The sequence below is a fragment of the Gymnoscopelus braueri genome (genome assembly GCF_963280865.1).
Source record: "Gymnoscopelus braueri genome assembly, chromosome: 12".
Classification (NCBI taxonomy): Eukaryota; Metazoa; Chordata; class Actinopteri; order Myctophiformes; family Myctophidae; genus Gymnoscopelus; species Gymnoscopelus braueri.
The window spans coordinates 33801147-33823635 of record NC_137614.1 but is presented as its reverse complement, the minus strand read 5'-3'; the positions used below and the strand labels follow the sequence as shown (position 1 = coordinate 33823635).

General features: G+C 41.8%; 1 protein-coding gene across 2 annotated transcripts in view; it reads right to left on the bottom strand.

The window, feature by feature from the left end:
• Window positions 1–75: 75 nt before the first annotated feature.
• Window positions 76–22489, bottom strand: part of LOC308096979 (NAD kinase-like) — a 28667-nt gene continuing 6253 nt past the window's right edge. Inside the window, exons 3-12 of one of the 2 annotated variants that reach the window (XM_080444510.1) lie at window positions 20540–20623; window positions 9701–9830; window positions 9050–9158; window positions 8658–8743; window positions 8465–8567; window positions 7806–7948; window positions 5680–5779; window positions 3371–3528; window positions 2854–2936; window positions 76–2412 (exon numbers count right to left, since the gene is read on the bottom strand). In XM_080444510.1, coding sequence (XP_080300636.1) covers window positions 2265–2412; window positions 2854–2936; window positions 3371–3528; window positions 5680–5779; window positions 7806–7948; window positions 8465–8567; window positions 8658–8743; window positions 9050–9158; window positions 9701–9830; window positions 20540–20623 — 1144 coding nt within the window. In that variant the 3' untranslated portion in view covers window positions 76–2264. Of the gene's footprint in view, window positions 2413–2853; window positions 2937–3370; window positions 3529–5679; window positions 5780–7805; window positions 7949–8464; window positions 8568–8657; window positions 8744–9049; window positions 9159–9700; window positions 9831–15342; window positions 15752–20539; window positions 20624–22489 lie in introns of those variants that run through there. The other variant, XM_080444511.1, reaches the window with a different exon arrangement.

Genomic DNA, 22489 nt, shown 5'->3' with positions numbered 1-22489 from the left:
ATATAATTACAGTTATACTGTAGGGCCTACAGGAAAATAACTTAAAGATTAAACATATCCAAACATTACAGCCACTAAGAAAGAGAATAGATTTTATTGACTTTAACAAAATAATTATTAAAACCTTTGAGAACTTGGAAAATCTGATTAATATAAAAAGTACCAAATAGACTTCTTTTCAGAAATGATACATTGTAAACTGGTCAATAAACATATAGACTATACAAAATACATCTTCATTCAAGCATTGCGTACATTTGTCAAAGTTTAAGGAATGACTGACTTAAGAATTTGAGTCAGAGTTGGTCCTCTTGTGGGATTCTGTTGAACCTGACTTCACTGTTAGTATATTCAGTTAGAGAGTTAATGGTTGTGTTAGGTGAATTCATAAGGTACGGCATATAAGCACAGAGAAATCACCAATCTTTTTAAACAGAATGTAAGTTAGGCCACGTTAAATATATACTCAAAGCAGAGACTGCAAAACAGACTTTTAGCACTACGAAATAACAGTCTTGATATGCTCAATCCTGCCGTCAAAGAAGCCTAACCTTTTAATGCGGTCACATGTTACAACTCGCAAACAGACTACAAGTCTGTAAACTAAACACAGTTTAACTATGGCTTCATAGATATTCAAAATAGAGATGCTTGGGGGCATCTGAGTTATGGTCTAAGTGCTTAAGTTGGAATGAAATTCATTTTTACAACAGTTCCTCATACTCTTTGCCATGTCGTATTTTCACTCGCTACACAGAGGTTGCAGATAACGGATACGCAACATTACTACATATTTCCATTTTCTTTAGATCCACCAATGCCTGCAACAGTAAAGAGAATAGCACGGGTGTGGTATGGTACATCTGCAACACTGCAGTGCAGAGATATGATATACAGTATGATAGGTAGAATTAAGATCACATAAATCTATAAATTATAATTTTTTACATTTATACACAGACCAGTGTTTAAGGCACAGCCAGTACATTTGGGCATTGCAGAAGAGATGTGATTTCCCTGCTCTTTCTGAGAAATTAAGTGATAGACAATACATTAAATCATAAAACATTGTACTTAGTCGCTCGCTGAAAATAACCGATCTACAAACTTGCAAAGCCATCGCCTTAGATTGTGACCTTGTAGATCTGCTGTTTTTGACGAACAACACCATCGTACAACTACGGATAAATTAAGCATTCGATCGTGAGAACTGAGGAAATGCAGTGTTCACTTGTAACATAGTAATTGTAAAATGTCCAAGAAAAATGCCATTTCTTGGCATACCCATTTGGAAACTGTCAAAAAAAAAAGATTTGACAGTGCCAGAAACCTACAAGAACAAGATAACATCCGTCTATACTGTTAGGTTCATTGCAACAACCGCTATCCAGAGCTGATTGTGTTTTGTACGTAATGAAAATCTTCCCAGTTCATCAAGGGTGGAACTAAAAGTTCAGCACAATTTTCATTACGTACTCATTTAAATCAATCTTTACACTCTCGGGTTTCAATTAACACAAATCAATCCTTCGTAATTAGGTCCATCATACAGTAAAGCATTACCAAAGACCTTGCTGTAAAAACAGCATTAAACCTTTTACTCATTCACTGCCAGAACTTTTTGTTTTTGCGTTTGCCCACTGCCAGAGATTTTTCATTGAAAAAAAAAAGTACTCAGCAGCCGAGATACAAAATGTTTACGTTTTAAGTTAACGAAGTGGATGGGAGTCTAGATCTTCGAAAAATCATATCTCCTTGGTCTTTGGGTCAAATTTTAAAAAAAAGAAGAAAAGAAAAAGAAGAAAAAAAATGTGTTTTACAAAATAAAATAAAAGTCGTTTTAGTCGTTCTAGGCAGGCATGGCTTATGGGACAGAAGTCGTTTTAGTCGTTCTAGGCAGGGAATGAGTTAAACGTTTGCTATTGATGATGTAAGTATGGAAATAAAACATCTCCGTAAAATCCTCAGTGTTAATTCATCCATTTGTTACTCAGAGTGTGCAAATTTGCACACACTCATAGTTAAATGAACACTCGGGACTTCACTGTGCGTATACACACACACACACACACACACACACACACACACACACACACACACACACACACACACACACACACACACACACACACACAGGGGCCTTCTGCGGCAACAACATTGAACAAATTAGAATCCACTCGTGATAGAGATTTGTTGAGTGCTGAAACCGAGCACTTGATGTCACCGTGAGCTTGGAGAGGATCCCCTTTCGGAGGAGTCAGCCATCAGAACTCTTCCTCCTCTGAGCCGAGGTAGTTCTGCTTCTTCCTCACGTTCCAGTGTAAACATTGGGCCAGGCTCTCGAACCAGTCGTTGACCGGGTCTCGAAAACAGATGGAGGGAACGGGGTAGCAGGAAGTAGTGATGGTAATACTGAAACGGGGATGGGAGGGGGAATTGGCACACACATAAAACATTATTGAGTCAGTGGGTAAAAAAATGAAAACAAAAGAAAGAAAAGTCCGAGGTATTTGCAATCACGTAACAAGCGGGAGGTGTTGACACAAGACGTGGTGACATGACTGTGCATTTGTTTTCCGTTATGGCTCAATGACACAGCGGGCGGCGCTTCAGGTCAGGAACCAGGAAGGACACGTTTCTTTTTGTAAGGCTTAATGAAGGAAGTAGAACATTAAATAACTTGCACAGGGCGTGCAGGGACGCACCTGGCTCAAGCCCAGTAAGCTGGGTCAACGAGGTTATGCAACAAACACCTGTGAGTGTCGGGGAAGAGGCCCTGTGGGGGTGGTTAGAGCTATAAGCCATTAGCATGTCTGTCACTGTTGTTGTGCTACTCTGACACTGTCGGCTTACCTGTCTCCGTGGCAGACTTCCTGTCGCTTCCTCCCGTCGAACGACACCCAAGCAGTGTTCCGGGCGTCACGGGACAGCATTATCTGCAAAAGGTGAAACGCAGGGAATGCGGTTGTTTTAGTACGAGAACCTTTTGGTGATGCAAACCTGCACGAGAATGTTAACCGGTCACATTGAGATACCTTAAGGGTCAATTTTTGTTCCATTTGTACACTCGCAGAGTAAAGGGCCATCAACACCAAGCAATACAACTATAACTATATCGTTCACCACTGTCTTCATTATAGTTGTGGTGTGGACTCTGCAATCCACTTGAGTTGGAACGATTTTTATTTATAGTTTATATTTATTTAACTTTATAGTTATAGTGTTTGGTGTGGACTGCCCTTTATAGACCTGTAAGCGTCAACTATCAATCATTTAGCTGGGTATCCTTGGGACCCCGTCAAGGACCCCATGTGGAGAACCAGTGATATAGCCATGAGGAGTACCAAACACAAATGTTATTTGCACATACCTTGAGTTCCACGCCGGCAGGAACCACGATGGGTCTGAAAGACAGCGAGTGAGGGCAGATGGGTGTGATCATGATGGCTGGCACGTTGGGGTGGATCATGGAAGCTCCTGCAGCCACCGCGTATGCTGTGCTTCCCGTGGGAGTGGACACTATCACACCTGGGAATGCATTACAGAGTGACCCCACTGCACAATGCAGAAAGAAAAGCAACAAAAAAACAATATAGCACTTGAGCCCCAATCAATCTCTGTCTTTCTCTCTCAGCAAATTGAAATCGCCTTGTCTGACACGGTGACAAAATATTGAAATGAGGCAAATATGAGTGATTGTGAGGGGCACTTGTACATAAAGCTACCTCACGCTAAGGAAACAGAAGATAGGATCCTGAACTATGGGCCACATGGCTTAAGAGCCGTTGATTCCCAAGGCTACTTATGTACTTAATACTATTGCACCCTACTTGCTCATCTTCCAGTGATGAAGAGGGGACGTAGCACCTCCATCCTCCTCCTCCTCCCATTTAACATTCCCCGCCCCAGCCCATTGGAGTCGCTGGTGCAGCGACAAAGATCGCCCTCCCTGCCCGCCTTCCCTCCCCCGAACATGCTCAAGTGTGTTCATATAAATGCCCGGCAAGGACTGGATTTGAGTCTGGTACATTACCCCTGCGGCACCCGAATGCCCAACCCTCTTTTCTATAACAATATCAGGGGCTCTAGATATTTCTAAAGATACAGACAGGTTTTCCAGAAAGGTTCTTCCCGGAAGGTTAAAGGTTCTATGACATTCATTTTCACTTTTTTTATTTTTTGTTTTTTTGGGGGGTTTTATGACCTCAATTACACCCAAAAAATCTGAACTTTGAACATTCAGTGGATTTTCTGTGGTCTGGGGTTTTCTGAATAATTAGGCCGAAAAGTAATCTGAGCTTGGCCCTTCGGCAGTGAGGTCACAGCCGATTAATCCCGCCCACTCTCCTCCTCGCCCCACCCCTCCCCTATCCTTTCCTTTGGGGGGGGCGGAGCAGAGGCGATGATTGACAGGCAAAATCCCTCACCAGCAACACCCGCAGGCAAAGATTTATTTTTTCATTGCAGTTGAAAAGGCTTTAGAAATGTGAGAGAAAAACACCTGCCATGGATCAATGGAGTGGAATTTTTTGTTAAAACTTTCTATACACGTTTGAAGGACCATGACAAAGACTTTTAATGTGTGGCAAAACTGAACGTCATGAAACCTTTAAGGCCAGACAGAAGCAAAGACTGAACTTTCAGCAGATTGATCAGCAGATTGATCTATTTGGCCTGTCAGACGTCCATCACTGCTTGTGTCGTAAATCAAGCTCGGAATCGGTGATAAGCGATCAGCCCTCAGGTGCGCTCTACAAAATGACAGGCCGAACGACAAAGTGGCTATTGCCTGATTTATACTTAGTTGTAGTTGCGTGCCTGTGAAACGCACTGAAAATAGCTAAACTACAAGCTCACAACATGTTGCATCACTTGTAGATCTGCCATTTTCAGTGCACAACACCCACGCGCAACTAAGTATAACTCAGGTTTTATACTACTGTAGCTGTGTGGTCACAGTGAGGAAATGGACAATGAACGTATGCTCATACAGTAAGTTAATTAAAAATCTACAAGACTAGGGGCGGCGATGGCTTAGTGGTTAAGGCGCATACCACATATAAGTTCTAATGCAGCGAGTCGCTGGTTCGATTCCTGAGCCCGGCTGCCTGTCACTCCCTGTGTCTCTCTCTCCCGTTTCCTGTTAATCTACACTGTACTATCCAAATAAAGGCAGAAAAGCCAAAAATATATAAATATATATTTAATATACAGCAGAGAACCATTAACCACTGGGGAGAATCCACTCATGTCAACAAGATAGATGTTTGTGACAGAAAATATTTCCAGACTCCGGCCCTCACTCATTACCCCCACCCTCATCCACCTACACTGGCTCCTAGTTAAATTCCACATCACATACAAACTCCTCCTCCTCACCTACAAATCCAGCCATGCCCAGTAACTGTCTGATCTACTCCATGAATAATACCCCCACACGTGTGGTCCTCAGTCACGGGTCTCCTCTCCACTCCCTGAACCAGCTGGCGAACTATTGGCGACAGAGATTTCAGTGGGGCAGCCCCCACCCCCTGGAACTCTCCCGGCAGAGATTTGCAATGCCGGACATATTTAAGTCAGCCTTGGAAAGACATCTGTTCGACAAGGTCTGCTAGCTAAGTTTTTTCTTAGTTTCAGTGTAAAGCATATTCATATTGATGTAAAGAGTGAAATACTCACCATCTCCCTGTACAGTGGTAATGAGGTGTCCATCCAGGAAGAGGTCGACGTTGGAGAGGTAGGACGATGGACCCCTGTCAACCACCACCTCATTCAACACCTGACAAGAAACGACCACAAACAAAAGACCACATTGAACCACTTAAAGCCTATATACTCCATTGACATAGGACATAAAAGGTTACGGATTGCAGCGTTGCACAATTCCCAAAATCACAAGAGTCTCCCAATTGGTTTCACAGATAGCCTCCACAAACAAAGCTTATTCTCGTGCCTGAGAGAGTGACGAGCACAGCTGCGGGGCAGGTTGAACAGGTTCCGTGTTGTTTTCTCTCAGTGCACTCCAGTCTTCTCCATGCAGCATTCCTTTGCTTGACAACAATGCTTGCTCATGCACACGTTGCAGTAATGGCTGCCTGGATAACCACAGACCAGGGGGGTGAGGACATCGCTATCTTTTGAGATGTGTGCCAAGTTGTTAGGATTGAGTGATTTAGTGACCTGTTCTGTTGTCATCCGCTGTTTTCAATCTCACGGTTGTCGCTCTGTTTACCTGCCACCATAATAGCACTGTTGTGTTTGCTTTGAGGTTAGCTCTGTGATTTCACTGTGCTCGTGCCAGTCCAACAGACAGGGAGGCACACTGTGCAATGTTCCTGTCGTAGATGTTTGTGGAACAGGGTAGGCGACCGGCGTGCCGTGTCGGTCACTGGCACTTCTTGCAATCATTAGTGGAGTTCGAGGTGATTTAAGGGCGAATATTGTTTACAAAGGGTTATGGTTAGAGAGTTGTTGCATAAAGGCTTTCGATCAATGACGTTATGGCAATTAAATTAATTAAACACATCCAAACAGGTAAGGTTTAATATCTAACAATCTTGGGAAACATGCATACTTTGGACACCTCCATTTTTATTTGTTATTTTTGCACTAGGGTCCGTCATGTGCTATGCTAACAGAGTATGAATCCATGTTATGCTGCCTTGCAAACTAATAGTAGGTATCATTAGCTACTTTAACACATTGAATGCCAAAAACGGTCCGGACCGTTTTTGAGGATCCAAACGAGAAGTGCCGAAAACGGTCCGGACCGTTTTTGACCCAATTCTATTTTTATACATGTGGGCCACGTGGGGCGCTAAAACGAAACTTTGACATCACCCAAAGAGTTTCTGAGAAGAAGAGGCTGGATCTGGCTCCATGTCAAAAATCCTTCCGGTCGACGTTTTCAATGTTATCTCCTTGACTAAAAGCTTAATATCTCCATTTCTTTTTAATGTGGTGAAAACGAGCCGTTTTCGATCGGCGATCACGCTGCAATGGAGGATCGCGTTAGAAATATTATTGTTCCAGGCGTTAGTCGGGACCCTCCGCCGTCTCGCACGCACGCTTTGTTTACATGCACTTCCGCGTCTGGGCTTCTCACAGCACGAAACGTGTAACGCAAGTGGATGGAAGAAATGCAGGCACTCAACGTATAATATTTTAATAAACCTCTGGCACCCAATGTGTTAAATATAGGTTCTAGTACCTGGCAAATTGCTATAGGGCTATATATAGGCTTGATTAGGACATGGTCAACGTTACTGCAATGCCAGTTCAAGATGAGCTGCATCTCACTAGTTGAACATTAAACAAGCTGCGAAGTTGTACATCTGCTATTTTTGAAAAAAAAATAAAGCGTGAGAACTACTGATTTAGAAGGCATTTGTAGAATCGGCCTCAGGTCTTAACACATTCCCTGCCAGAGGGTTTTTTTTATTTTACTTCCCCCAGTGCCAGTGTTTAATTTTTTTTTACACAGGAGCCGAGATACAGGATTTTAAAGTAATAAGTTAACCAAGGAGTGAATGGAGCTAGAAATCTTTGGATCGTGATAGCTCTGGTTCTGTGTAAAATGAAAAAAAAAAAGACCAAAAAAACGGTTATACTCGTGGATGGCAGTAAACGGGTGTATTTTTCATCAACGGTTATACTCGTGATTGGCAGGTAAAGTGTTAATGTGTAATAATGGAGAATATTTTCAACATAAAGGGGTAGAGAAAAACAAACAAAAGTTGGCTGGTCAACGAGATTGAAAACAAAGCAGCAGTGGATGATGTACTGTAGCAGCAGCTCAGTCTCACCTGGTAATTCATGGCTTTGCGGCTTCCCTCGCTGTCTCCGTTGGTCATGATGAGACCTTTCTCGTCCACCCTGGCTTTCTTCTCCTTGCTGTCCTTGTGCACGCGCACTCTCAGCCGACTGCGCAGGATGATGGCGGCGTTTCCTATAACGAGCAAAACCACATCTCAGTGAGAACACACAAAAACAATTCAAAAACAACCCTGCGTATACGTATGCAATGGTCCATTTGATTACTCCATTGCTACACTCTCAGTACGGAAGTTTGCACTCTAAACTCAAGGCTTACTATAGGGCTGAAAACAGGTGCCAGAGAGGCCACATGAAAGTCCATAAACAAAGAGAAGGGGCTCGCACACTGAAGGAGGCTCTTTAGATGCCAAAAATAGTCTTTAATGCTCAGACCATCATCAACACTGAATGCAGGTTGCCCATGTTGGCTATAAGTAGGCAGGAGGCCTATTTGAGGTAACCAATAGTAGAGAGGCTGATCGAAGGCACAGAGTGTCAGCAATCAGCCCAATACCATTGTTAGGGCCCAAGGGCCTGCAGTAAATGAACACCATAAAAGACATATAAACTCTCAAGAGTTACAAATGGGAAAAGAATAACACTGAATTTTACTGTGTGGCTAAGATGGCGCTAGTCAGATGTCGCATACCCTCGATGATTTGGGTGACCTGAGACTGGTAAGTGTCGAAGTTGAAAGGCGTGAGGAACCCCAGGGAACCCAGGTGGAAGGCCATTACTGGTGGAACACTCTCCTGCAAAATAGACGCTTGTTTAGAATGTGTTGTTAGAAGTCGTTATTATGAAGGAACAACGTTTGGGTAGCGAGATATCAGCGTTCGTACCTGGAACAGTGAAGATGCGTACAACAGGGTTCCATCTCCACCCAGACAGATGATGAAGTCTACCAGATTGGAAATGTCATCGAGATCTGGTGGGGAAAAAAGAGAAAGAGAGAATGTTTATAATATATTATTATTTTCGTCACTGCTGTATAGTATAAATGTAGGCTTAACCACTTAAACCCTACATACTTAGTTGCCTGAGGTCTTCCAGGGCTCTATATTAGGCCTGAAATTATTTCCCTCTACATCAAATCTCTTTGCCGAAAATAGCCGATCTACTATCAGATCAGCTATTTTCGTCGAATGATTGCCCCAGAATAGGGTTCATGCGGTTAAGGCTCTTCTAGGTGAAAAACATTTCATATGATAAGAATGCCCGTTGGCCAGCATACCTTCTCTGAAAGTGCAACAGGTCTTAATGACGGTCCCGAAGTTCTCATCGCCTGCGATGGCCGGGTCCTCCAGAACGGTCTTCTCCACGTAAACAATCAGGTTTTTCACCTACAGAATAAACATTCCGAAAACAGGTCAACACACAAGTACATATTGTGCAAAGTCTTTCTGCTTTTTAAAGTTAACTAAATGTGGAAATATAGTCATGAATGGCTCGACTATTATAGTTACCAGGGGTTATTTAAAAATAATGGGTCCTGACTTCATGGTCAACTCAGAATCAATGTCCCAATGTGAAACCAGTTGAGGACCACTGCAATAAATTCATTGAGAGAGCCATCGCAAAGTTAGGAACACTGCAATAACTTGCTGCAATAACTTGAGGTGTGTTTTTTGCATTGTGTTTTAGTCAGGCTAAGGTCTCATTAAAAACACAAAAAAAGACCAATGTGATTTTGACAGTAAATCATGCAGTAGTTTCAATGCTTTGACGTGAGCGGAGTGTGGACGTGGAATTCAAACAATACACATAATGATCCACTCTGTCGATGTGTGAGTGATGTCACAGCGCACATGGATGGTGGATGGTGTGAGTGATGTCACGGGGTGTGTGAATGTGTGAGTGACACCACACAGCGTGTTGGTTGTACCTCGGTGAGAAACGTGCACAGCGCTTTAAAAGGCTGCAGCAGGCTGGGGTCGCGGATCTTCTTAATGACAAGGACACTTTTGGGAGGCTTGTTCCACGTCAGTCTCTGACTGGCAGGGTCCTGGATGTGCCTGAGCAAGAAGGAGACGTCACATTCATTTTCAGAAGGAAGCGTGAATTAAACAGGCCAATTGTGAGGACTAACAGCTCTAATAAATTGTGAAATATCAACTTGGAAGGTTGCCGTTGGAAGCTTGGAAGGTTGCCGTTCCTTCTCAGCCAAGAAATCTGTGTTCAGACCGCTTTCTGAACATGGTGTTCAAGTGCGGAAATCCCAAGCAAATCTATTAATTTGCATGCTGGACAGAATCTACAAATCTAGTTCATTAGCATCCCATTTTCCTTAATGTTAACCAGAAATCTCGTTAGGCCGGTAACTGCCGGTTTTGGCAGTTTTTTATGACATAAGCCGGAAAATATAAATCCCTCCGGACGTCCTGTCCGATAAAAAACAAACCAAAAAACCCACTGCAATTTATTATTATCACTGCAAATCAGACACATTTCAAATCCTCTGCTCCTCAAGTGCACTCTCTCTCTCTCTCTAACACACACAATTTCACAGGAGAGGGTGAGACATGAAAACTAGGTCAAAATGCAAGCTGTGCAATGCCAAGTTGTCCAAACACAACGATTCACACACATTTGGAGATGAAACATCCAACAGATAGGCCTAATGAGGCCTAAAGAGACGGCTGTTCATTACTAGCATCACTGTGAAGTCACGTCATCATGTGCAGGTGAAACCACGACGTTCACAAAGATGGATACATGTACATGGAATACACATTACCACTTGAATTGAAAAGATCTGAGGAAACTGAACAAGATGCTTGACCAACTTTCTGAAGCTCTCTTACCATAGACGCATGGACAGCACCCACCACTCAATAGCCTATTCCATAACCTGTGAGTAGCCTGTATTTTTGATTTATTGCTGGCCAGTTGAGCCAATCAACATGAATGATTCTTCTGTCTATCTTTTGTGCAGTACCCGACCCGTTGATTGCTCTTAAATGTCACTGGTTTCCATTGAAAAATGTTTTTAAGCTGCTAGCGTGAGTACGCAGAATTAGGCTACAGTATACACAATTCTTATATTACTTCCCTTATATCCAAAATATAATGCTGTCACTGTTGTTAGGCAACATTTATGCACCTGCTTGTTATTCATGCATAAAAAATGGATATGGACGTCATTTTTATCAGATGTCCGGTAGACCGTAATCATTCTGGACAGGGAGTTTAAAAGCCTATCTAGCGTGACCTCTGAAGTGAACGACCCTTTCGACAGGACAAAAAGTAGTTTGTTTTTTTAAGCAGACCACAGTTTGCAGCGAAATAATATGTTGAAATGTTTGTTAATGAGCTCATTTCAGTTAGCTAACTGAAATTATGAGCAGTTGGGTAACAGTCCAGACAGGTCTGTTAAAGCCACACATCTTAGCACCTATCCAATTAGAGACATGGGACTTAACCCATTAAGGCCTGAGGCAGATTCTACAAATGTCTTCTAAATCCTGAAACACTTATGTTGCTATAATATCAGTGGTTCTCAAACTTTTTCATATCAAGGACCCCCAAGATTATATGTATTTGGCTGCGGACCCACCATCTCAAAATATTTAGTTCCATGGACCCCCAGAAGCAAAAAAAACATATTCAAAGATTTGCCCCCAAAAAAAATCATGATTTTTCAAAAAATAGCCAAAGTATAAAATAATGGTTAAAGTGGTTAAAATCTAAAATGACAAATGCGTTCCCGGTCTTAATGGGTTAAGAGTCTAACTCTGTTACCACACACCACAGCCCCCCAGCATGTACCTCTTAACCCAACACCTTAAAGAGACTTTGGTCAGATATATATAACAACTGTGTCATTTGAAAGTAGATGGTAGTCCAGTGTCTTATGTTGATCCCTGCTGTGTTGGCTGTCTAACCTCTGCAATATTCATCACAACCTTAAGGCCTGATTATATTATATTTCATCATATGACAGCGTTGCTCACCACAAACAATCGATCGACAAGTATACAACACGTCGCTTGAAGATCTGCTATTTTCGGTGAATAACATCGTCGTATGAAGGAGTATGAATTACGCATTAGCCTGAAAAGACAGCAAGCATGGACAGCGATCTCTTTAACGGACTTGAAAGTTACTGTTTTGACAATTTTTGCTCCTCAAGTATCGACAAAAAAAATATAGTGCTGCCAGTGCTCAGGTTGGTGAGATATTGTATCACATCTATAGATGCATCCTTCATCAGCAGCTCTAAGACGTCTTAACTCATTCTAGTAAGAAAGGCTTTACTATTCCTATATGCAAGTGATTATAAGGTTGGATGTATTAAGGTCGACACATTAACTGGTTGCATAGGATACGGATTATGTGAGGATATAGTTTTTCAAAAGTAGTCTAGAAGGTGGTGACACACTTAGTTAATAGACAAGTATTGACAATACACATTCACGTCACACATTAAGGAAGTTATACTACACTTTGCTGTAGTGTACTGTACTGTACATTTTTGCATAGAGATAAAAGTATTTAAGCTTGATTAATTTGCTTTGCTCTGGCTTAAGTGGTAATCTCCCCATTGGGCTGGGTTTAATATGGTCATGGCGTGGTATCATGTGTTATAACCCTGACAGGTCATCACTCACACCCGTCTTTAAATAACAAATTGCAATTGATATCATAATGGGGAAAAAAGTTTAATTATGCACAGTAATATCAGTGTTAATTTCACTTCGAGGACTTTACTGTGCGTGAAGAATGGTATGTTGAAGGCAGCTGCAGCAACAAATCTTAGATGCCATCTTTCCACCAGGAAAGACAGCATCTGAGATCTCAATGCCAGGCTATTGCTGCTCCCAGTTCTTGGAACAAGTCGTCCTGTGTTCCTGGATATTGAGTCAGGATATGTATGAGGCCTGGTTCCTCTACTCGATTGAAGGAGCCGCCAAAGCAGACTTGATCCTTTGCATTGTGGTATTGCTACTTTTACTTAAGTAAAAAATCTTAGTACTTCTTCCACAACTCTTTGCTGCTCAGTGTTCATGGTGTAAGTTTAAAGACACGTCAACTCGGATAACTCCATGGCTTCTCTTGCGCCAATCGGGAAAATCACATAGGCCCTTTCACTTTCTCTTCTTATAGTCACACACGCACGCTCGTTCACACTTCCCTTTAAGAGCAAACAGGGAAATTGAAAAAGCTGAAATTGAAAAGATGCAACACTGACTGACATTTGATGACACAACACAGTGCACTGAAAAAAGTAACCAACTGGTGCAATATCGAGCCACATTGTGAGTAATCTCTCAAGAACAGATTCTGCACTGCGTGAGAATCTGTCGTGAAGGCTCGTCGTAACATGTACACACTGGGCTACAAGTGGGCGTGCCTTCAGATCAGGAAGCAGGCCGCGCTTTACCCAATCAAATGTAGTGGGCGGGATTCACATGTCCGTCGATCTTTCCCCCTCGAAACAAACCGAAACTAATTTAACAATAGCGTCCGCGGAGCAGACAAAACCACGGAAATATATTCACATTTTAACTTACTCTTTCATCATAGAAACAAGTGGGCTTATAACCAAAACGATCCATGTTCTCTGGGAGAAGTGGTGTTAGTGTTCCGTGTAGAAATATTGTTAGTGGGAATGAAAACATAGTCGCACCAACCGGAATTGATGCGCTGAAGGCGCATCACAAACACCGGTTTCCCTGTGCTCTGGTGTTACGTTATCGTCCCCCCAGAGCCAACAGACATAGAACAAACAGCAGAGGGCGCTGTTTTTCATTTTCAGTTGGCGATGGGTTCCCAGATTGCATTGTGAGTAATGTGTGGGATATTAACTCATTGAGTGCCAATGACGTCTTTTGACGGCCGTTTTCAGTGTGCCATTAGTGCCAATGACGTCTTTTGACGTCACCTAATTTCTTATTTTTTTTCAAAATATATATATATATATATATATATATTTTTTTTTGGGGTATTTTTTTTTTTATCTCAAAGGAACTAGGAGAAAACGATTTTCAAAAAGTTTATGCTCCATCCACTTCAATGTTAAAATGTAAACGGAGAAAAAAATCAAATTTTTCCATTTTTCCTGCCTGTGGCATAGGGATCAACAAGCTTGAAATAAGCCTGGCAGTGAATGAGTTAAATAAGTAAAAGCTAAAACCTTTCAGTCAAACACCAGGGCTAATCTCAACCCTCTATTTAATCTATTAAAATACAACAGCTACCTATAAATCTGGGTATTTATGTGTATCTGTGTGTCCGTCCCTCGATTGGCTTAGCTGATTGGCTGAAAAACTGAGCCCAACTTGGTGCATCAAACTGTAGATGTGATGTCTGTTTGTCATAGATGACTGACATCATAGACTGGCCTCCACATACTGATACCAGGTATTACACTACTTACTAAGGGTGCGTTCGGATATGCGCACCGGGAGCGCACACACGTATTGGTTTGTATTGGACCAGTGCACTCAGTGCCTTATATCCAAACGCACCCTAAATGACAAAGCTTTGGGAAAATACTTTCTTCAAATCCTTCAAATGTTTTAATAAAATTAGATCAACGGATCGAAAGTAAACTGACCTCCGATGAGATACAAGGGCGAAACTGCGGAACGGGGGACTTGGCCTGGTTCTATTCAATAGCATGCTGCTGTTGTTACCTGCTTCTTCTTTCAGCACCCAAAAGGAGTGTTGTTGTGCACGCCCTGACCCTTCCCAAGCACATAAGTACCTTGCCCAGGCAGACAGGTGGGTCCAGTCTAGAACCACATAGGACAGTCCCGCTGCCCCAGGAAGCACTAAATAACACCATGCGTTGCTTTCGTTGGATCACAGCCGCCACTTAGAAAAACGCAGACAGAGAGCTTACCTCTGGTCAAATACTGTGCTTTTCAACCGGACGGCTGCCTGCACTATGCCTGGCTGGATGCATGTGACACAGTAAACTCCAGAGTGTTCATTTACACTCTGAGAGTGTACACGTGGATACATTAAACACTGAGGATTTTACTGTGTAAAAATAAATGAATAAATAAATAAATACAGACAATGAATACACCTTTGTTTCCTCTTTTCCACTGGTATACCACAAAAAAATAGAGAAACAGAAACCTCAAGCCTTACTTCCCTACTTTTAATGCAATATACTGACACAACATTGTGGTAACTACACAGTCGTGGGTTGTGTAAAAAATGGAACCATATGGGTCAAATCAACACCCACATTTTAACTGTGTAAAACAAGCAGCGAAGGCTAACCACTTAAACCCTCTATATTCTTAGTAACCTGAGTTGCAACTGTACTTGGTGCGCTCTCGTTTACCTCTACACCAAATCTCTTTGTAGAAATTAAGGGATGCTGGGTCTCCATGGTTAACTGTGAAGGGCCACAGGACGTGCAGGTGGCAGAAGCATCCCTTTGAAACAGGCCGTTACACCAAAGGAGCGAGGCACCCGTTTCAAGCATCACAAACAAACGACACCGTTCCCCTGGCCTCCGTAGAGACGCAGACAGAAAGGAAGGAGGAAAAAAAAAGAAGCAGCTCTCACCATTTCCACACTTTGTTGTCACTGTGGTTGGTTCCTGGGGCATCTTGGAGCACACACTGGCTGTATTTCATGGCTGTATGCATGTGATGATGACGCCGCTTTGGAGAATTACCCTTCCAGTCTATACAGTAGGTCCAGCTATACTGTACGTACACTACACAAGGCCTATCGTTAGCATCGTCTTCCAACGCCTATTGTTCTAAAAACAAGTAAAACATATACTAGTCGGAGGCAGCGATGTCATCTGGTCAGTTGTGACTTTTTTGTCACCTGCTATTGTTGAGGACGCTCCCCTGAAGCGCTGTGGTGTGATGTCTGTCCTTGTTGTCCACAGCTTGGCCACACTCGGCAACAGCCACTCTTCTCCTCAAAGGGCCTTAACACTGAATCACCACGCTGCATTCTGCTGCTCCATTTAAAGCTCACTCATTATTAAGACAGACCTGAGGAGGTGATGTCACCTCAGCCCTGCCCACCTGAGGGAGACGCCCATTTCAGGGGAAAAGGTTTTCTTATAGGGTGGGTGTGTCCTGACTGACACAGACAGACGCACGCACCGGGAACTGTTGCTTGTTTACCTTGCTGTAACACTACAAGGAAACTCTGCAAGACGAGGTGTGAGATATCTTTAAGGCATTCATGTTTTGTTTGTTGAGAGAGTTGTTTAAGCCAGAGTGACTGAACTTGGGTGATATTTTCATGGCTTAAAGCCAGAAACAAAGACAATGCCTGTGGGCAAAGGAAAGCACGGGGTGACTGACACAGGTCAGAGGGGGGAGGGTAGGTGACAGGACCTATCACTATCAGAATATTTAACTTTGCTCTGTCGAGATGAAAATATACAATAACAACACAATTTATCTCAAAATATAACCTGAAGAGAAACTATAGAGCCCATCCTAAATCGAGACTTGGAGATGTCACAAAAACTAATCCTGCAAGTGAATCTGTCATAGTTTAGGCATCTCTGTACGTCACAAAAGTTAATATAACCCTGAAATGGAACCCAACCATTAGCATCCACAGTAAGCGTTTACCTGTAACACTGGTTTACCTGTCGCATGGAGCAAATGTTCCCCTTTTAACACACAACACAGGAGTTGCTAGCTATATCGACCCATACATTTCATCAAATTATGGCTATGTTATAGCAGACCATGGCTGCTATGACTATCATAACACTGCATCGGTTTACAATGGTTGTAATACACAGTCTCACTAAAACAAGTATGCACAACCACACCCGTTCACAGAGGAAAGCAACTATCCAGTGTGGCTGGTTTGTGGTTTCTAGTTTTGATGGATCTGAACAATGACAGCCATAACCATTTTACTCCAAACATTTGCCAATCACAATCAAAGAACAGATAAGTAAAGCGATGACAGATTATTACATAACTGACACCAGCAGCTACGTCTCACCCCCAGGGCCACCAAGGAAGGCTTTAGGCGTAATATTTAGCTTTGACTTTTTTGCTAGTTAAAGTTACAAGAGTGCATATAGTAATAATAATAATCAGCACCAAGTTCTGACCAGCTGAGCTAACAGGCATAGTGTGTCATATGAAATGTCAGCTTATATCATAATGATCACATTCATTGTTTATTAGATCAGTGGTTCTCAAACCTTTTCATGTCAAGGACCCCCAAATTAATATGTATTTGGCCGTGGACCCCCATCTTAACTCATATAGTGCCAATGACGTCTTTTGACGTCCGTTTTCAGTGTGCCATTAGTGCCAATGACGTCTTTTGACGTCACCTAAAAAAAAAAAAAAAATCAAAATAAAATTTTTACTTTTTAATTTTGGTTATTTTTTTTTCTTTTTAATCTCAAAGGAACTAGGAGAAAACGATTTTCAAAAAGTTAATGCTCCATCCACTTTTAAACGGAGACATTTTTTTCTCCGTTTGATCCATAATGCCTTTGGCATATGGATCAACAAGCTTGAAATAGCCTGGCAGTGAATGAGTTAAAATATGTTGTGCTAGGGCAGGGACCCCCAGAAAAGAAGATTTGTGTTTTAAAAAAATGAAAATTATTCACATTTTAAAAAATTGCAGATGTACAAGCTCACAGCGCGTGGTGACGCGCTTGTACATCTGCTATTTTTGAAGAGCCAAAGTATAAAATATGAATGAAGTGGTAAAGTTAGTCATTGACTAATTTAGCTGGGGACCCCCTGGAACATGCCCAAGAACCTCTGGAGGTCCCCGGACCCCACTTTGAGAACTACTGGTTTAGGTCACATCAATGACTCTTTCATCTTATGTTCAAAGGGTTTCTGGAGAAACTAAGCTTTTCAATTGCTCATCACTTCAGCTTCGTGGGAGGGTGCAGTCCATTATTAAACATATGGGGGATTTATTATCCGTGTCCCCGATTATTAGTGATTATTTCTAGGCTTGAGTACTTGCGATATATACAGTATTACAGATAAAGTTAAAATTATTCAAATTAATATATACACACAATACACAGAGTCGGACATAAAAATAATCTATGTATCTATGTTGTTTCTACATGTCTTCAAATACAGCAGTTTGTTCATAATTGATTCTGCTGGCCTGGCGGAGATAGAAACTGATGCCTCAATGCTGGCAATTTCTGCATGCCCCGCAACAGTCTGTTGAGAAACATATGGTCACATATGGTCTGACTTACAGAATAATGCAAAGGCGGTTAATTAATGCTGTTGAAAGCATAACTTCTGGCAAGTAATATTGGTTTGCTAAGTTGTAATCAGGTCCTGTGGGAAGGAGGGGGGAGTTGGGCCCTACTGTATATACTTTGTCATATAACCGCGTATCTCCCCATTTCAACTTTTAATGTTTTTTCGCGTTTGTAAAGTTTTAAAGTCAAAGTGGTTAAGCCTGTCTGTAGGTTTTATAAATATTTAACCAATCAAAAGTATTCTTTTTTTACGTTATTGAACATTTGCCCAAAATAGGGGTTGATGGTACTTATAACAGGGGCATTTTATAACATTTGGATATGGACACTAATTATAGGGTTATATATATATAATTATACAGTAAGTGAAACATCAGCCTGAAATGGTAAATGTAATAAGTTATTTCAACCAGATGAATGACGGGAAATATTGGCCTCTATTATGAGGGATATTTTTATATTTAATGGGGCATTTTCTTCCCTTTTCATATCTGTGACACTGACTGACAGGCCTCAAGCTATGTAGCAATACCTTTCCCACCTACTGTATAGTGTTTTGATCCAAAGATAGCCAAGCTGTGCTACTTTTAACTTTCCTAGGAGGCTTTAGATAGTACGATGCTAATCCTATGCATCCATCACGTGCCACCTTAAGTTGAAGGTTCAAGTATCCAGTAATGTGACAGTAGGAGTCAAGAGGCAAGCAGTCTGTCCAAGCCCAGCTAAGAGAAGGGGACAGTGAAATAACAGACTATCATAGCTTAATGTTTATATGTGCAGGTCTATGTGTAAAGGCTAAGTCATTCCTCCCCACTAGTCCAATGGCTTAACAATAGGAAGTGCTGTTTTGTAAGCAGGATATGAGATGTCACATTTTTTTTAACAGGCCAAAAGGCTGCAGTGGTGATTGGATTTGGGACTTTTCGGTTAGGAGACAGTTTCAGGAACCAGGAGATCTTTGTCTGTTTTGGGATGTAAGCAATGCGCCTCCTGTAGCCTTGTTAGTTAGATTCATATCAATATTGATAAAAACTAATATTCATATCAGCGCCCCCTCTGGGTTGGCATTGAACATTACCGTCAATGTAGGACAAGGACCTTGGTGGAGATGGCAAGAAAAACTGAAGTAACAACCCAGTGAAATACACAGTAAACTAGAAAAAGTGCTCCTCGGAGCAAAGGTCTCCGCCAGGTCAGGTAGGTTATTGTGGCCTCCTGGTGGCGCTATAATAAGCCAATGTGAAAAAGGCGGCATTTCTTCTTAGGCCTTGCACGGTAAACAGACACGGCATTCATGATTTGAGGCATTTTGTTCCAAAAATGTGTTTTGCTAAATTAGACTGCTATAACAGGCCAATGTGAAAAGGGTGGCATTTTTTCCTCAGCCTAGTGGGAATATGTGTGCAAAATTTCACAGAAATCGCACGTTGCGTTCATGATTTGAGGCATTTTGTTCAAACGGACCTATCCAGAAAACTTTGGAAGCCAATGTTAGCCAATTAAGTTGGAATATGAAATATTGGACACTTCCATCTTGATCACACGACTATAGAGATACTGTGTACCGATTTGCGTGATTTTTGGACAGATTCTGAAGGAGTAATAGCAAAACATTTGTTTTACAAAAGTCAGCCTCCTGATGGCGCTCTAAAAGGCAGATGTGAAAAATGCATGGCAAAGGTTTTTCCTTGGCCTCTAAAGAGAGTGTGTGCAAAGTTTCACGCAGATCGGTGCAGTTATAGGTAAAAACGCAAATCGGCCTTTTATAGCGCCACATTTGAACATTTTCAAGTGGCATTTCTTCCTCAGCCTAGTGGGAATGTGCGTGCACAATTTCACGGAAATCGCATGCTGCGTAGATGATTTGAGGCATTTTGTTCAAAACAAACCAATACTGCAAACTTTGGAAGCCAATCTTAGCCAATCAGGATGGAATATGGAAAATCGGACAGATCTATGTTGATCACATGACTATAGAGATACTGTGTACCGATTTGCGTGATCTTTGGATAAAATCTGTAGGAGTAATATTTAAAAAAATGTTTAGCACAAATCGGCCTCCTGGTGGCACTAGAACAGGGCAGGCCCATGTGAAAAATGCATGGCAGAGGTTCTGAATTGGAATCCAGGGAGTGTGTGTGCACAGTTTCGCAGCGAGCGGGCCAACGGTGCCGGAGATTAGCTGTTCACAGACAGATGGACCACGGACACACAGACACACACACGGACACACGGACGGACGGACAAGGGGTAAAACAAACTCTCTCGCCATGCCTTTCAGCCTGGCGGAGACAATAAATAACAAGCAGTAGATAAATAACGATGCTGCTCTTGTCTCCTGGGAAATCTCCCCGACTGCCCCAACCAGCAGGTGTGTGTTACTGTTCTGTCTTCAAGCCTTCAGACTGATCACCTTGAATGATGCAATTATGCATTTTGTATGCCAAAGCACAGTGGAAAAGGTCAGAAACACGAATAGCAACATTTTTTCCAACTAGGTTTTAAATAGTCCGTCCAACTTACATGACAGCGTGTGGATTCTGAAGCATGCATGCCTTTGGGCCAAACGTGGTCACAGGGCTTGGTCCATGAAGTGATTGATTTCTCCTAAAAGAAAGGGGAAACAATGAGAGGGAGTTAGGTTGAAGCTTTAAAACTCATGATTCCACAGACATAATACATTCTGTTCATACTCACAAACAGGGAACACTTGTGTAAGAATGTTGGGATATGGTGAGCGGTGTCCTTCACTTGAATGCAAACTACTACAGCCTAAATCAAACAGTTAAATTAAATAACTTTCACAATGTATGGTGAATTTCACGAAACATTGTGAAAGGCTTGGGGCCTATCTCAACCTGATAAAACCATACATTACCTATGATACTCCCTGCTGCGCAAACATCATATCAGCGAATGTTGTAATAAAGATATATACAATTTAATCCCCATTAACAGTAATGCAATGGATTTCTCCATCTACTGTAGTTGTGAGTCTAGCCGGGAAGAAGCATTTGCAGCAAATATGATTAAAGGATTGCAAATGTAGTATGGGTGAGAGTTCACCGCCAATAGCATTGGAATGAGTCAAAATGAGGTCTGAAGAAATCACACAAGAAGACTGTCTTCTCTTTGCTGCCCAGTGGGCCTGGGGCACCGTCACGTGATTTGGGTTTACAAATCCTATTAGCCGTTGTCTGGGTGGGAGTCAACCATCTGCTTCTTTCTGGTTGTTGTTACAATAACCGTATCCAGTAGTTTGTTAAAGGCCCACCAACAACACCGACACCCAGCTGTAAGATATTAACATTCTGTACAGCCTAAAATCTTTCACTTTGTGAAATAAAATGACAGTTATAATATTATGCAATGAATCCAACTGTTCTTAAGATTAATACAATTACAATTTGTAATTCACAATCATTTGTGGTATATATATATATATATATATATATATATATATATATATATATATAACCACATTAACCCTGGCTTCACTATTTTGGGCTTGTCATGACTCATTATAGGTGAATATGTAAAACAAAAGGGTTCCAATTAAAAAATGGCCACCACAAAATTCCAAAAGTGAAAATAGCGGATCTACAAGCTCACAATGCATCGCATCCTTACTAATGAGGTGATGAATAGGGATGAAGTGGTTAATGTGCTGTAGTAAACACTTTCACCATACCACTGTAAGCCAGGTCCCTCTTTAATCAAGCCCATTGGTCAGCATGTACAGTATGTACGTGGATGTACATGTCAGCGAGGTCAATGTTATTATGTTGGGTCACATGAACGTATCAGTGAGTGTCAGCATTTAGTACACACCTGCCTTGATTTATGTGAGCGAGGACCGAGATGACGCCCGTCTGTTCTTAGATTGTAGGATGAGATTAAATTAAGTGACTGTATATATATATATATATATATATATATTCATTAGGGCTGGAACTATCAATTATCTTATTTGCGATTATTCTATTACTTTTTCAATTTATCAAACAATCAAGAGCCATATTTTTGGGGATAACAATGTATAGATTTTCACCCACACATTCGTCATTGTGTCCTGAGGTTATCCAACCGAGGGCTGGCTCGGATATCAGTCTGAGATGTAGAGAGTTATTGCAGCTGGGCCTGAGGTTGGATACCAAGAGCTATGACAAATACCCTGGTGATCATTTATTTATCACGACACATACACCTAACCTCACTTCACACAGAGAACAAGAAAAAAGAATACAATTTGATTAACCATGTTTGACATGCGTTCATTCCACACAGTGACAGTTCAGCATGTGGTGGCACTGACTGGTCAGCTACAGCCGTATCAGCCCTAGGCCTGATAACACTTAATACCCCCTTTGACCATTTATCACTCCCCTCACCCAGAGCAAATAAAGGCCGGGTATCAAGAATGTGATGAGAATTAAAGATGGCGCCCTCTGTCCATTGAGCTCAATGGACTGC